This window comes from Ovis canadensis, chromosome 17 (assembly GCF_042477335.2).
Source record: "Ovis canadensis isolate MfBH-ARS-UI-01 breed Bighorn chromosome 17, ARS-UI_OviCan_v2, whole genome shotgun sequence".
Taxonomy (NCBI): Eukaryota; Metazoa; Chordata; class Mammalia; order Artiodactyla; family Bovidae; genus Ovis; species Ovis canadensis.
The window spans coordinates 20849597-20865488 of record NC_091261.1 but is presented as its reverse complement, the minus strand read 5'-3'; the positions used below and the strand labels follow the sequence as shown (position 1 = coordinate 20865488).

Genomic DNA, 15892 nt, shown 5'->3' with positions numbered 1-15892 from the left:
CTTAAAGGGACATTCTTTTCTCTAGAGAGATTTCTGAAAGAACAAGGCAGCCTTCAATAGCACCTTATCAGTAATATTTCTTAACTGTAAGTATTTAGATACCCTTGAATGTTTAGAAATTTGAAAATGTAAGGAAGGACTAAGTCCTACAATAAAAACTACATCGTGGACTTCCCTGGTGGTACAGCGGTTAGGAATCTGCCCGCCCATGCAGGGGACACAGGTTCGATCCCTGACCCAGGAAGACTGCACATGCCGCCGGCTCTAAAGTCCACCACTACTGAGCCCACACTCTAGAGCCTGTGAACTGCAGCAACTAAGCCCACAGGACGCAACTCCTGAAGCCCGTGCGTCTGGGGCCTGTGCTCCGTAACAAGAGCAGCCACTTAAACGAGAAGCCTGGGCGCTGCCAAAAAAGAGTAGCCCCCTCTCACCACAACTAGCAGCGAGGACCCAGTGCCACCAAAAATAAATAAATAGAAGTAATAATAATAGAAAGACCATATTGTCCATCAGCTTTCACACGTGGCAAAGCTTCAAAGTGTAAACATATAATTGCTCTTCCTTCTCAGCCATAGAACCAGCTGAAAATATAAGTTACCTTTCTTGCGTTTACACTTAAAATATCCTTTCCCTAAGGATTTTTTTTAATGCCATCTAAGTTACTGAGAGTTAGAATAAACAAACAAAATGTTTAAATGTTACTTACTCAGCGCTGGTCACCATGGTAGGTATTTTACACGCAGTATGTCCATGAAGTTTCCTAGCACTATAGACTAGGCATCTTACACGCAGTGTGTCTAATAACTCCTACAACAATCCTGCAAAGTAGACAGCACTGGCATCCCCCTCACTTTTCTTTTTCTTTTTTAGCACGACTGCAACACAGCTTACAGGATCCTAGTTACCTGACCAGGGATTGAAACCGGCACCCCCACAATGAAAGCTGGGAGTCCTAACCCCTGGACCACCAGGGAATTCCCAGCACCCTTCCGTTTTTATAAATCACATAACAAAAGCTCTAAGAAATAACCGGCAAGACCAGCGAAGGAGTCAGTATTAGCAAAGATTCGATTTCAAATTTACCCGACTGACTCCAGAACCATACTCTGCCACGATACTATACTGATTCATGACTTCATGGCCTTGCCAAATTAGATCCTTGGTTGAGAGACTATACAGAAGTAAATATTACCTTCCAGTTATAAAACAGTAGAATTTTTCTATGTAATACAGCTGCTGTAAACTATACTGAACCACATCAAATTACTAGTAAATCCTTTCTTTATAAAAAAGTTATCTTTGGGACATCCCCTGGTGGTCCCGTGGCTAAGACTCCACGCTCCCAATGCAGGGGGCCCAGGTTAGATCCCTGTTCAGAGAACTAGATCCCATATGCCACAACTTGGAGATCCCACATGATAAAAAATAAATATATTTTTTAAATAAGTAAATAAAAAGTATCTTTAACATAAGACTTCCCTAGGTAAGTCCATGGATTCATGAACTCTAAACTGCAAGATTTTGTATTTATATGAGTGTGCATATTTTTAGGGCCTGGGGCTCCACAGATGCCGTCAGATTCTGTGAGCGATAAGAACTTCTGCTCTGTAAGCAATATTTCTCCACTGTGTTCCAAAAAAGTGGACTAGCATTTCTCTCATCTACTCATAACAAGAGTAATCAGAGCTGAAGAAATGATTTAATGATGGATATTTTTGAGTGGTCTGCAGCAGATTTGTGTTTTCACCTTTTTTTTTTTTAATATTGGAGTATAGTTGATTAACAATGTGTTAAAGTGTACAGCAGTTATACATACACACCTATCTGTTCCTTTTCACGTTCTTTCCCCATTTAGGTTATTCCAGAGCACGCAGCAGAGTCCCCTGTGCACGACAGTGGATCCCTGTCGGTTATCTAGTTTAGAGCAGTCTGTACATGTCGATTTTAGTCTCTCTTCTTAACCATACATATTACTTAAAACTACTTTTAAAAACCAAACAGAAAATTCTGAAAGATTTAACCACTCTCCCTTGACTGGAAACTTCATATTCAAAGTGAATTTTTGACACTGACTCAAATCCTTAGAGGATTAAGACAACATTTTTTTTTTTAAAGAAAAACAATAAAAAATTAGACAAGATATACCTGCAAGATCATGAACAGGGTATACAGCCTGTTCCCAGCACGTTTCCTCACTAGGACTTGTGGATAAACTGTGTTCGTCATCAAGCTGGAGTACAAACCAAACCACGATGGCATCAAGTATGCCTTCTTTAGTAACGGGGACACCAACCTTATCAGGTTTTTTAGTTGCAAGGCTTTTTAATTCCTGACCAAAACGTAGAAGGAATAAGAGAATTTTAGACATTTAATACATGCATGCCCCAGTGTCATACCACTTCCCATCAGCCCCGCCCAGAACCCTCAGGGGATCAATATCACAGCACAGCTACAACCAAATAAACACATTGAATGGGAAAACGTGATATACAGTATATGGTAGTGAATACCGTGAGTTACTACAATGAGGCAGATACATATTACTGATGCAGAAAAAGTCCATAACATACTGCTGAATGAAGGCAAGTGGTGAAGCAATCGGGATTATTCTATTCTAAAAAATGTGTGTGTGCATTCGTCTGTGTGTGTGGTGTGTGTGTGGTGTGTGTGTGTGTGTGTGTGTGTGTGTGCGTGCGCGCGTGCAGATTAGAAAAGCAAGTCTGAAAAGATATATTTCAAGCTGGTGACCTGGGGAAAGAAGGAGCTAGATTTTAAAAAGCAAGATATATACTTTTTTCTTCTTCCTTTTTAATGTATTACTTGAAAATATTAAACAGGCAGATATTACTTTCAAATTTCGGGTCTTAATAAGGTGTTTTTTTGGGGGGCGGGGGCTGTTGGGGAGAAGAAACATTAAAATATTGGAACACTTGGTGAACACCTGGAGATTCGAGGAGCATGATGCTCTTAGGGACAGCACGGGAGCCCTGATCGCCTTTGCTCACCCCTATGCCTATGCATCTCCTCCATGTGACTGTTCCCAAGATACATCCTTGTCTAATAAGCCTAATAAGTAAAATGTGTAATAAGTAACGCTTAAGAGCCTAATAAGTAAAATACTTCACTGATTCTGTGAGCCACTCTGGAAAATCAATAGAACTCAGATCACTGGAACTTAACAATTTATGGACTATCACTTTGTAAAGAATCCACCTGCAATGCAGGAGACCCCGGTTGGGGAGAGGTCAATTCCTGGGTTGGGGAGATCCACCGGAGAAGGGATAAGCTACTCACTCCAGTATTCTTGGGCTTCCCTTGTGGCTCAGCTGGTAAAGAATCCACCTGCTATGAGGGAGACCTGGGTTCGATCCCTGGGTTGGGAAGATCCCCTGGAAAAGGGAAGGACTACCCACTCCGGTATTCTGGCTTAGAGAATTCCATGGACAACATAGTCCAAGGGGTCACAAAGAGTCAGACCTGACTGACTTTCACTCACTCTGAAGCACAGATGTTAACCTGGGTTTGTGTCTGGAGACTGAGGTGGGATGGGGGGAGGGGTAAGGACTGAGGAAGGGAGGTTGTGTAGTCATGCAGGGATGAGGACTTAAAAAGAACAAAAAAAAATTGTAACACTGTTATATCAGAAAAGAAATACTGGCAAAGCTCAGCCTCAGCAATGCCAAAGTATTAATTTAGTTCCAGATCACCTCAAAACAAAACAAAACAAAAAAACCTATTAACAACTAATAGGGGAAAGCTTTTATTAAATTATAAAGATCTTAGGTGAAAATGACACTCACAAAGTCTTCTGTCCCCTGGCAAGTTTCACCTCAAAATCTTAATGTACTTAAGGTTAATATACTTAAACATTTCTGGTGATCCTTACTTAGATCACCAGAGATGATGATCAGAGATTATCACCAGAGAAGGACTCGATGTAACCTTCTCCAGCTCTTTCTTTGCTCAGCACAGGGCCCTCACACACACACAGATACATCAGGATGATACCAGCTGGTCCTGTTTTGCCCAAGACCATTTCTCAGGAGCCGCTCAGTCCTGCGCAAGTCAAGGTGGCTGGTCACCCTAACACACAGACAACTTAGAGATCTGAGTTGTTTCATTTCAAGGAATATTACTAATCTGAGATGAAAAACACAGAGAAAGGCTGGAAGACCTAGGTTATAATCCCTGCCCTGCATTTATATCTGGGGAGGGGGGCGGGAATTAACGTAACAGCACAAGGATAATTATAACTGTATTGCAATGCTGTTCTAAGGGCAACCTCAGGACTTCCTTGATGTTACAGTGGATAAGAATCCTCCTGCCAACGCAGGGGAAACGGGTTTGATTCTTGGTCTGGGAAGATCCCACATGCCGCGGGACAGCTAAGCTCTCACGCGGCAACTACTGAGGCCTCCAAGTCCTAGGGCCTGTGTGCTGCAACGAGAGAAGACGCGGCAATGAGAAGCCCATGCTCTGCAACAGAGAGTAGCCTCCACTCGCCACAACTAGAAAACGTCCACGCACAGCAACGAAGGCCCAGCACAACCAAAAAATAAACAAAGCAGTGAGCCACCTAAGAATACATGTGAAAGCACCAGGTACACTGTACAGTCCCAAAAACCTTAAGGATTTTTTTCCTGTGTATTTAAAAGTAAAGCAAATAATCATTTTCCTTACATACAGGAAGTGGAATTCCATGCCTACTCATAAGACTGTCCTATGTATTAACTATTTTAAACAACGTGTGAAATTTAACACTTAAAACCAAACTAAATTTTTATTTTTACCTGAAGATTGTTGAAATCTACTGTCATAATTTTAAAGCACTCTGTCAAAGCCAAATATCCTCCAGGAACTCGACTCATCTTTTCGGTTGTATAAGGTTCAATTGTTTCTTCTCCATCTACAGAAGAATATGCTGGGCTCTGAAATTTCACACTGGTTGGCAAACAGATTCCAGCAACGTCCTTAACACCCACCCTGGTGAGGAGAATGAGAGAGGAAAGGGAAAAGGGAAAGGGAAAAAGATGGGTTGGTTTCTGTTTTTTTCTTTTTCTTTTTAAAAAATCAAGTAACACTGTCTAATACTGAATCCAGCAAAAATTAGCATAAAAATACAATAAAACATCATAGACAAAGGTTTCTTAAACACACTGACATACACAGTCACCAACTATAAACGAAAACAAATAACAGGTGGACATTAAAATTAAGACTCCACTCATCAAAAGATGCCCAGGAAGAATGTTAAAGGCAAGCCACTGAGCAAAAGAGATTTGTAATACATCTACTCAACAAAGGACAAATATCCAGAATATATTTTTTAGTCTGCACAATAAAAGAAATCCAAAAATGGGCCAAAGTTTCGGACACTTCACAAAAGAACAAATAGCCAATATGAAGAGTCAGTCAAGAGGGAAATGAAGTTAAAGCCATGCTACCCGACGAACAGAACGGGGAAAATAAACAGTCCATACCAAGTACTGATAAGAATACAGTCTTATATACTACTGGTAGGAATATAAAATTAAAAAGACCACTTTGGAAGAGTTTCACAGTTCCTATTCAAGCGGAACATGACTATTATTTTAGATTCAGTCTTAATATGGGAACCTCAAGGTGTCTGGCATTTGCAGTTCCAGAAATATGGCTGAGGGAAATTCATATATACAACCACCAAAAGAATGTTTAAGAATGTTTACAGCTGTGCTATAAACACAATACTCCCCAAACTGGATATGACCTAAACATCCATCAGCAGCAGAATGGAGGAATGCACTGTGGAGTATTCACACAACAGGCATACTCCACAGCAATGAGAACCAACAAACTACACACAAGAGCACAGACGTGTTGGAAGAAGGGGGCAAGCATGAGCATTCATACCGTATGATACCATTTGCATGAAATTCAAAGCAGGCAAAATAATCTATGGCGTCAGAAGTCAAGACAGTAGATACTCTTGGGGGTGTGGGGCACTGGTAACTGGAAGGGGTTTCTTCCTAAGGACCTGTTGGGGTGGAGCCTTGATCTGAGCACTGGGACACACTACATCAACTTCATGAATCCATCATAAATGTGTGGTTTATGTGCTTGCTCTAACAATGTTTGATGTCAGTAAAAATTTACACTGGAAAAAAACACTTCATGAGCATTTAAAAAACACCATCTTGTAACAGGAAACACTTTGACCTCCTCTCATACACACTCATTTATTAGCCTATCTGTCTTTACTACAGAAACAGTCTACTACTAGAAATTATTTTGTTATATTCAAAAAAGATGGATTATCAAATGGAAGTATTAACGAGTTTAACAGTAACCAAATGAGAAATCACAAGTTACAGAAACAAAAAGAATGTGACAAGTTCCCTTTCAATTTCTTACCAAATACATGAATATAAACTTACTGTCCAAACTTCAAACAATGTAGTAAAAAGTGCAAGTCCACCTTCACAGCATCCATTTCCGCCCTGTTAGAAGTCTGGTGTCTGTCCTCTCCCACCGTTTTCTTTACGTGTGCGGTATCTGTGTATACTGCCTCAGACCCACTGTACTTATTTCCCTCTGCTCTTAACTCTTTATTTTGAAAATGATTTCAAATTTACAGAAAGGCTTCCAGCGTCGTCTAAAGAACTCTCACATTCTTTAACCACATTCATCAAGTTTTTAATAGTCTACCATATTATTTTTATCACATTCTCTCTCTCCACATATATTCTTTCTTCTGAACCATTTGAGAGAGAACTGCATTCATCGTACCCATTCATCCTTTCATAGATATACTTCAGTGTATCTTTATTAGAAACAAGGGTATTTTCTTAATCATAAGTTATCAAATGCAGTGTTATTTCATCTTCATACTAGAATATAGTTCATATTCTATAGTAACTGAATCAATAAATCAAAACTAACTTCCGCCCACCAGTCCCAATACAGGATCATGATTTCAATTTAGCTGTCCTATCCTTTAGTTCTCTTCAATCTCTGTCTCTCATGATGCTGACAATTTTATTTTGTTTTGGCCATACCATGTTGCTTGCAGGATCTTAGTTCCATTTATTAATCTATTTGTTATACACAGGGATTTATGGATTCTTACTTTATTCAATGGAACTGCCCTTATATATCTTGGTGCTGAAACTGTCCAAGATTTGGCCAGCGGGAGACACTTCCAAACATGCTTCTGTGACCTTTAACCACCCACATCATTTTCTTCGGCAGCTCCTTAAATTTCTGCCCCAAGTTATTTCACAGTCAGCTTCAGTCTGTTCTGCCCCAGTCTGGGAAGCAGCCATTTCTCCAGAGTTATAGTTCCCCGTGGTGAGGAACGGTATTTAAGAGCCAAGATCTGAGGGCTAGGTATGCTCACTGCTCCTAGAATTATGGCCTGTCTTTCTCACTAACCGTCATTAACTTCCTTCCCTCTCTACATGTGCACCTTGACTGTTTCCTTTTGCTACCGGCAAAGTACTGCACTGGGTGAATGTTTTATCAGCCTGCAGTAAGTATGCAGATAGTTTTCTGTTTGGGTTTTTCCAATTACAGTGTTAGAGTAAGCATCCCTGTACACGTTTATTATTAGGACAAACTATCAGAAGAAGACACATCACATGAAAGACTATGCACACCTTTGGCTTGGTTAGTTAACGCCAAACTGAGCTACTAAAATGATGCACCAACAGGGTATACAGTCTCCCATATCTAAAACAGGCTTCCCTGGTGGCTCGGCGGTAAAGAATCCATCTGCCAATGCAGGAGACCCAGGTTCAATGCCTGGGCCAGGAAGATCCCCTGGAGAAGGGAATGGCAACCCACTTCAGTATTCTTGCTGGGAAATCCCACCAACAAGGAACCTGGTGGGCTACAGTTCATGGGGTCTCAAAATAGTCAGACACAACTCAGCGACTAAACAACAACATGAGAAAGTAGGATCTTATCTCTTTTCTGGGCCACACTGTGGGGCTTGCAGGATCTCACTTTCCCGACCAGGGATCAAACCTGGGGCCTCGGCAGTGAAAGTGTGGAGTCCCAACCACTGGGCCACCAGGGAATTCCCCTTATCAATCATTTTTAATGTTTCAGAATGTAAACAGTTAAAAATGTTATCCTATTTATTTAATTTCCATTTCTCTCATTAATAGACAATTGCAAATATGTTTCAGTTCAGTTCAGTCACTCAGTCGTGTCCAATTCTTTGCAAACCCATGGACTGCAGCATGCCAGGCCTCCCTGTCCATCACTGACTCCCGGAGTTTACCCAAACTCATGTCCATTGAGTCTGTGATGCTATCCAACCATCTCATCCTCTGTCATCCCCTTCTCCCCCTGCCCTCAATCTTTCCCAGCATCAGGGTCTTTTTCAATGAGTCAGCTCTTTGCACCAGGTGGCCAAAGTACTGGAGTTTTAGCTTCAACATCAGTCCTTCCAATGTACACCCAGGACTCATCTCCTTTAGGATGGATTGTTTGGATCTCCTTGCAGCCCAAGGGACTCTCAAGAGTCTTCTCCAACTTAACTTTATTCTAAAAGCTGGAAATTTTGCCTCAGATTGTCATCTGCCTTTTAACTTTATACTTTCATTTTTTTTTTTAATGTGTTAAATTTGTCAATCTTTTGTGGCTTCTGGATCCTCCCTCTGTTTTGCTTGGAAAGCCTTCACCACTTAATGGATTTTTTTACACTTAGATACTTAATTCATCTTGGAATTAAAAGTAAAGATCTAACTTTAACTATTTGAAGGACCGGGAGGCTGGCGTGCTGCAGTCCATAGGGTTGCAAAGAGTCAGACACAACTGAGCAACTGAAGAACAACAGCGTTACCCCAGTGAAGCGCTTCATCTCCGCTTCCTGAATAGTTTATCTTTTCTCCACCCATCTAAAATACCTCATCTGTATCACATACTAAATCCCTATACATTCAAAGGTGTATCTAGAGTCTTTATTGTGTTATACTGATCTATGTTTTCTATTTCTGCATCAATAAATTATTATTTTTTACTTCTAGTTTTTATAACTAATAAACCAAGCTTCTTAAAACTTAAAACCTCTAAACTCTGGGAACTGTAACACTAGGAAAGTGACTTTTAAGAAATCATGAAGCACATCTATTAACATGAAGAGGCTCACTAAAGCTAATTATTTACTGATATTTTAATATATTTACTGCTACTGATCATTTTTACTGAAGCAAAATTAAATTTATACAGACACACATTTGCTTACACAGAGCTGCCAACCAACTAGCTCACTCTAATCCAGCCAATCTGCTGGCAAAGGCCACTTTTTGGTTAATGCCTGTGCCCTGCTGCTGCTAAGTCGTTTCAGTCGTGGCCGACTCTGTGCAGCCCCATAGACAGCAGCCCACCAGGCTCCCCGTCCCTGGGATTCTCCAGGCAAGAACTCTGGAGTGGGTTGCCATTTCCTTCCCCAATGCATGAAAGTGAAAAGTGAACGTGAAGTCGCGCAGTCATATCGGACTCTTAGCGACCCCATGGACTGCAGCCGACCAGGCTCCTCCATCCATGGGATTTTCCAGGCAAGGGTGCTGGAGTGGGGTGCCATTGCCTTCTCCATCCTGTGCCCCACCAATCACTAACTACTTTTATTTATCACCCTGTAGCATGCACTGAGGAGTGTAAGAAGATAAACTGTAAAGATGAGCATTAGTTATCTACCAGTGGGGCGTTCAGAATGATTACTTTCTTCTTTTCATTACCAGTATTTCCTGAAATGTTTATGTGTAACATTTACTACTACTGAGTTATCAGATGGAGGGCCTCCTTAAGAAGTCCTGGAACAATATGGATCAATACTTTAGCAAAATAAAAAATTCATTAATGTTCAAGAAAAGGAAGTAACCAATAAGTTTTTCTAACTAAAAAAAATTTTCACCTGTATCACACTGCAGAAATCTCAGAATCTCAAGGGTACAAAGATTATGAAATTTCATCCCACCTACCAACAAAACATTACAATGTCAACAGTTATTAAGAACAGAAAACTGGGAGAAGTAAAATTATTTTCACATGGAAATTTTTATTTCACTCTAAAATTAGTCTGAACTTAGTATTTTTCTCAGGAATCTGCCAGGGGCCAGCGTGAGGAATTCCGCCCATGGCAAAGGTCATGAGGAAGGAGGCTTGGCATACGCAAAGGCGTGATCAAGCCTCAGGAAACCCCCTGTTCCCGAGCATCTACCCCAAAACCAGAGTCTGTTTTATGCTCTCACCTACACCTCTGACTTTACGGGGGGCTCTCCCCCATAACCGTTTCTCTCTGAGAAGGAGTAAACGTGCAGCTCCAAGGCAATAAAAATTCTTGGGCGTGACAAGAGTGTTTCAGCTTACGGACTCCTCTGAAGGTTATCTAGCCCACCTGTATAGGTTTGTCCAGCCACATGTGATTGTTTACAGCCTCCAAACCTGAGAGGCATGAGATGTTTTAGACTTACTAAAGGCAAAATCTTTTGGGGAGTTGGAAATTATTAGTATAGTGTGTTGGTTAGGAATTATTTGGTGAAGGGTTTTTCATTTGTTGTGTCAATAATTGCTGCTAATTCCCTGCTCTGGGTGGGACAAGGATGTCTCAGGTCAAACCTCTCTGCTGACAGACTAGCTTGTGTGACAGCATTATCCATACTCCTGCCACATGATTGTTTACTACCTCTCAACCATAAACAGCACAGAGAGTTTTGGAGTATTTTGAGAGTCTTAATTAGCATAGGATTTTTTCTTCTTGTTGAGTCAATGATTGCCGCCAGGCCTCCATATCCTTAGGCACTTGGGTATATATTAATCAATGTATCTGGAGTATAGCAAAGGAAATATAGTAGTTTTTGATGTTAGCAATACTAGACTTTTTGAGTTAATGGATTTTCTCTTTTGTAATAGATCACTGTACTTATAAATCGCTGTGTCCTTGCTATGTAAAAATGTAACTTTATCATATCTTAAGACTAAACAGATCTTAAGGGGAGCACTGGTGAAAGGATTTTCATTTGTTAGGCTGATGTTTGCTGCTAAATCTCCATATTCCCTCCCTTATAATGAATATAACTAACATATAGGAGAAATAAGTATTAACCTTTATGCATATAGGAGAAATAAGTATTAACCTTTAAGGCTAATCATGTTAACCTTGAGTTAAATACATTCCTTTCTTGATTGTAACTCACTATACCCTCACCCTATAGGAATGTAACTTTATTTGGAGGGTGGTGCCTGGTTTAAGAAAAAACACCCTTGGAAGAAATAAGTTTTTTGGTTATCAGAAAGAAAGGATCATAAAATGTCAGCAGGTCTCATTCATGGCCAGAAGATGATGTAATATCCCTAAGACCTTTTTTTATACATTTATGTGAAGCACCTGATTTTGACAAAGGTCAGGACTGCTGACTCCCACGTGACTCTGTATTCATCCCTATGTGTAACAAAAGGTATATAAGCAAACCCAAAAATAAAGAAATCGGATCAGTTTCTGGAAAGACTGATTCCCCCATGTCGCTTCTTTCTTGCTCCCGTTTTTCTGGCTGAATTCCCATCTGGAGCATGGATGCTATTCCACGTAATCCAAATTATTCAGCCTCCTTCTCTCCACTAATCTTCCTACAACACTATCCATTTCTAACCTCTCTATATCTGTGATTAAATATGTATTTTTCCAAAGACGCCGACTCCGTCCCCCCACCTTCGAATCACCCTGGATCCACCGGGGCTGGACCCCGGCAGGAATCTATCACACATCAAAAGGATACTATGTTGTATCAAAATTAAATTTTCCACTAGGAAATTGAAAGCTGATTGTTAATCCAAGAGTCTTATTTTTGAAGAAAGTTTTAAAGGCAAAAATTAAATTAAGACTGGAATAAATATCATGAATTTAAAGGTCAGAAGATGATACATTCTCATCCGAATGTCCACTAAATAACCTTTTAAGTACAGGCAACTCCTCAAAATTACTGAAATATTTTTAAATATTTACTATTTAAATAATCACTTACCTATGATGTCTTCTTATCTCTGCACATTCTACTGCCATCCCAAATATAACAGCACTTGCTGGTATAACTTTCCCATATTTTTCACAATTACCGTTTTCATCTTTGGTCTAAAAATATAACAGTAAAAATTATACTCTGCTACACTGATGTCAAAATATTTTTGTCAAAATATGTGTGTATGACGGCAAGCTATGAAAATTTATCAGAAAGCTTAGAAAAACAACAGTTAATGATAAGCAGATTAAGGTTTTTGTTCCTTTACAAAGTTTATTTCCATTTATATATATATATGAATATATATGTGTAAGTATACATATATCATATATACGTGCATGTGTGTGTATATATACGTATAAATTTTTTTCTTTTTTTAAGTACTAGTAGGAAGAAAGGGAGGGAGGGAGGTGGGAGCTAGAAGCCTCTAAGTTTGCACACAAGAAAAGATCTTTGAGTATGACTTTACTGAAGAGGCCAAAATCACCATTACCTACTCGAAAAACAAACTGCTCTTCTTTCAACCTTTCATTAGCTATTTTAAATCCAAATAATTTTCTGTAAGTAGTCGATTCTTATTACATGTTAAAATCCTTTCTTTCATAATCCATATATCAATATATACATGAAAGCTACAGTTTATGGGCCAAAAGTAGAGGATTTCAATGTAAAATACAACTTGGCAATTATAAGAGTCAATTATGTCCAGCCTAGGTCCAAGTGGTATCTTAAAATCATAACATACCAGTTAACCCACTACATTCCCTTTTGGTAAATTTGCCATATATACAATATGAGCAGTGAAGCTGTAAAGCTCAAAATATTTCCATTTCTCAACCTCACTCAAGAATTCCAGAGTCAATCCCTTCATCACATAATCTCAATTGCTAAGAACTCCTTCCTGGAGTATTTTTTGCCTGTATACCCCATTTGGGCACACAAGAATACACTGCATTATGTTATTAAATGTTTTTTCTTCGCACGGATTTCTTGCCAGCTAAATAGTATGTACCTCAATAGTGAGACGCATCTCCTATTGCTTTGCAATTATGCTAGCGGCTCAATGAGCCATCTACTGAATAATGAATTCTTAATCAAATTTAAGTGTTTTCATGCTGCTTACCTTTGGCTGCAAAAGTAAATGCTCCCATGCATGAATCAAACTCTCCACAATTCCTTCTCCAAATAAACCTGCATCGACAGTTTCTGTTACAACTAGGGACACTCTATAGAATGATTTTTTAAAGATATATGTAAGTAAAATATCATGCTATTTATGTAAAAGATGTCAAAGCTGAGAGAAGGAAGAATATATTATAGACAGCACAAATATAAAATTTTCTCATACATTTCATGTTTAACATCTACCCTTGAATCCTAAGGAACTCTAATGTTCCTCTAAGGCTCCTCTGTTCTCCACTAGCAGCTTCCTGGCGGGGACAGTAGGGGTCACAGACAACCTTCACTTTACCCGCTGCCTCCTGGGTTATTCTTTCACTGCCTAAACCCTAAGGATTTGTTCATATCCATTACTTTTACCAGTCCCCCTCCTTAACCCTGAGTAACTGGACATCTATCCGCAATATTCTATGAAAATACTTTCTACTATCAGTGACTCCCTACAGACAACAGGTAGTGCAGTGAGAAAGCCTACCCCTCCAAGCCCTCCCTCCACTTCCATTATCCGTGTTTATCTCTTATATGTTCATTGTCCCTCTCCTGTCACCTCTCGTGCTTTACCCACACCTGGAGTTTTCACCAAAGCCTAACCCACAGGGTTCTGGTCTCTGTTCATTCTTTCTAGAAAATCCACTCAAAAACACACCAAAAAAAATCTCTCCCTTTGTCGAACTTCTTTAGTATTCACTGCCAGTATCATTCATTTCTGTGGTTACAAGAAAAAGATATTTTCAAGAATAATCCTATCTTCCTATCTTGACTACAGCTGCCTTGATAACAGAAAGCAACTTTAGTATCCTCTACTGTGCCCATGGGCTTCCCAGGTGGCACTAGCGGTTAAGAACCACTTGCCAATGCAGGTTAAAAGTAAGACATGTAGGTTCAATCCCTGGGTCGGGAAGATCCACTGGAGAAGGGAATGGCAACCCACTCCAGTATTCTTGCCTGGAGAATCCCATGGACAGAGGAGTCTGGCAGGCTGTGATCCATGGGGCTACAACTTCAGCTGGACACGACTGAAGCACAATATGGCACTGTGCCTAAACCCAGTATTGTATATACATACACAAGATTTTCAGTATTTATGACTGCATATATTTAGAATGCAAAAAGCATCTCAAATCATCTGATATCTCCAAGTCTCTAGATTTGCCCAAGGTAAAAATAAATCATTATTAGTTATTATTATTGGGCTTCACTGGTGGCTCAGCAGTAAAGAATCCGCCTGCAATGCGGGAGACATGATTTCGATCATTGGGTGGGCAGACCCTCTGGAAAAGGAAATGGCAACCCGCTCCAGTATTCTTGCCTAAGAAACCCCAAGGAGAGAGGACCCTAGCAGGCTACAGTCCACAGGGTTGCAAAGAGTTGGACACAACTCAGTGACTAAACAACAACTAATTATTATTATTATAACCATATCTCTTCATTCAAATCCAATACATCCTTTCTATAATACTATGACTGAGAAAAAAGTGGATTACAGTAATGAAACTTTGATTCACACTATGTACTACATCCTTTCTATAATACTATGTGTGAGAAAAAAAGTGGATTACAGTAATGAAACTTTGATTCACACTATGTACTGAATTGGGTACTGACCAAAAATCACACTGAAGCTCTAACCCCCAGTATGATTGTATTTGGAGATAGATCTTTACGAGGTTATTTAAGGTTCAATGAGGTCATGTCCTAATCCGATGGGACCTGTGTCCTAATAAAAGTGGAAGTGATCACAGCAGTGATCTCTCTCTCCTCGCAGCTATGGAGGAAAGGCCACTTAAGGACAGAGCAAGACGGCCATCTGTAAAGCCAGAAGAGAGCTCCTGCCGGAAACCAAATCTGCCAGCACCCACAATCATGGACTTCCAGCCTCCAGAGCTGTGAGAAGATACACGTCTGTAGTTCCAGCCACCTAGTCTGTGGTATTTTGTTAACGGCAGCCTGATCAGTCTAAGACAATTGAGGATACTAATTCTATAAAATGTATTTAATACCTGCCTAAACAATCCAACAGGACTTCACGAAAACAAAGCCAGAGACAACTGAAAAGCGTAACCATCATGCCAACCTAAATATTCTTATACATACACGGAAGACTTTTCAAAATCATAGTCCCACGTATGACAGAGTGTAAACAGGCCCCGTTTCAACGTGAACTGAATCTCAGTGAGATGGAAAGAGAGACGACCCAGGGGAAGTAGTAACACGAGCGCTACACAGAGGAAACTGTGCCTAAGAATGATAGTTTGTTGGACCAGACAATGTTTAAATCCCCTCTAGCTCTAAAATTCCATCCCCTTGTGATATGGATCAAAACGAATAACACTAAAAAGCTGAGACTTACGACATAATATTCAAAGCAATTGAAGTGGGGAAGTGAAAATACATTGACAACTGATGCTTCCAAAGCTTTCATTTTAGCCAAGAATATTAACACCGAATGTGATTAAGTCCATCAAGCTTAATCTACTCACGCATTACATTTACAATTTTTAAACAGCTATGGACCATACAGGAGGTATGATCCATTTTCACAACTAAAATACTAGAATGAACAAAGATAAAGTAACCTGCTAAAGCTGAAGTTTATTGATTAAATCCCTTGCTGCATATTTTTCTCAAGATCTTTAAATCTTGTCAAGAATATGACCTTATTATGAAAATCCATCTTATGCTGAACTATCCTATATCTGTACCTTTACAAT

The 15892-nt window shown here is 39.8% G+C and overlaps 1 protein-coding gene across 3 annotated transcripts in view; it reads right to left on the bottom strand.

Moving 5' to 3' along the window:
• The window catches only part of PRMT9 (protein arginine methyltransferase 9), a 37538-nt gene that overhangs the window by 15594 nt on the left and 6052 nt on the right, over nucleotides 1-15892 (bottom strand). For 2 of the 3 annotated variants that reach the window (XR_011249779.1, XM_069556743.1), the window contains exons 5-8: nucleotides 13126-13228; nucleotides 12009-12115; nucleotides 4794-4986; nucleotides 2149-2332 (exon numbers count right to left, since the gene is read on the bottom strand). Coding sequence is in view for 2 of the 3 variants with exons in the window: in XM_069556743.1 (XP_069412844.1) it covers nucleotides 2149-2332; nucleotides 4794-4986; nucleotides 12009-12115; nucleotides 13126-13228 (587 nt within the window). In the remaining variant the exon portion in view is untranslated. The remainder of the gene's footprint in view (nucleotides 1-2148; nucleotides 2333-4793; nucleotides 4987-12008; nucleotides 12116-13125; nucleotides 13229-15892) is intronic. The other variant, XM_069556744.1, reaches the window with a different exon arrangement.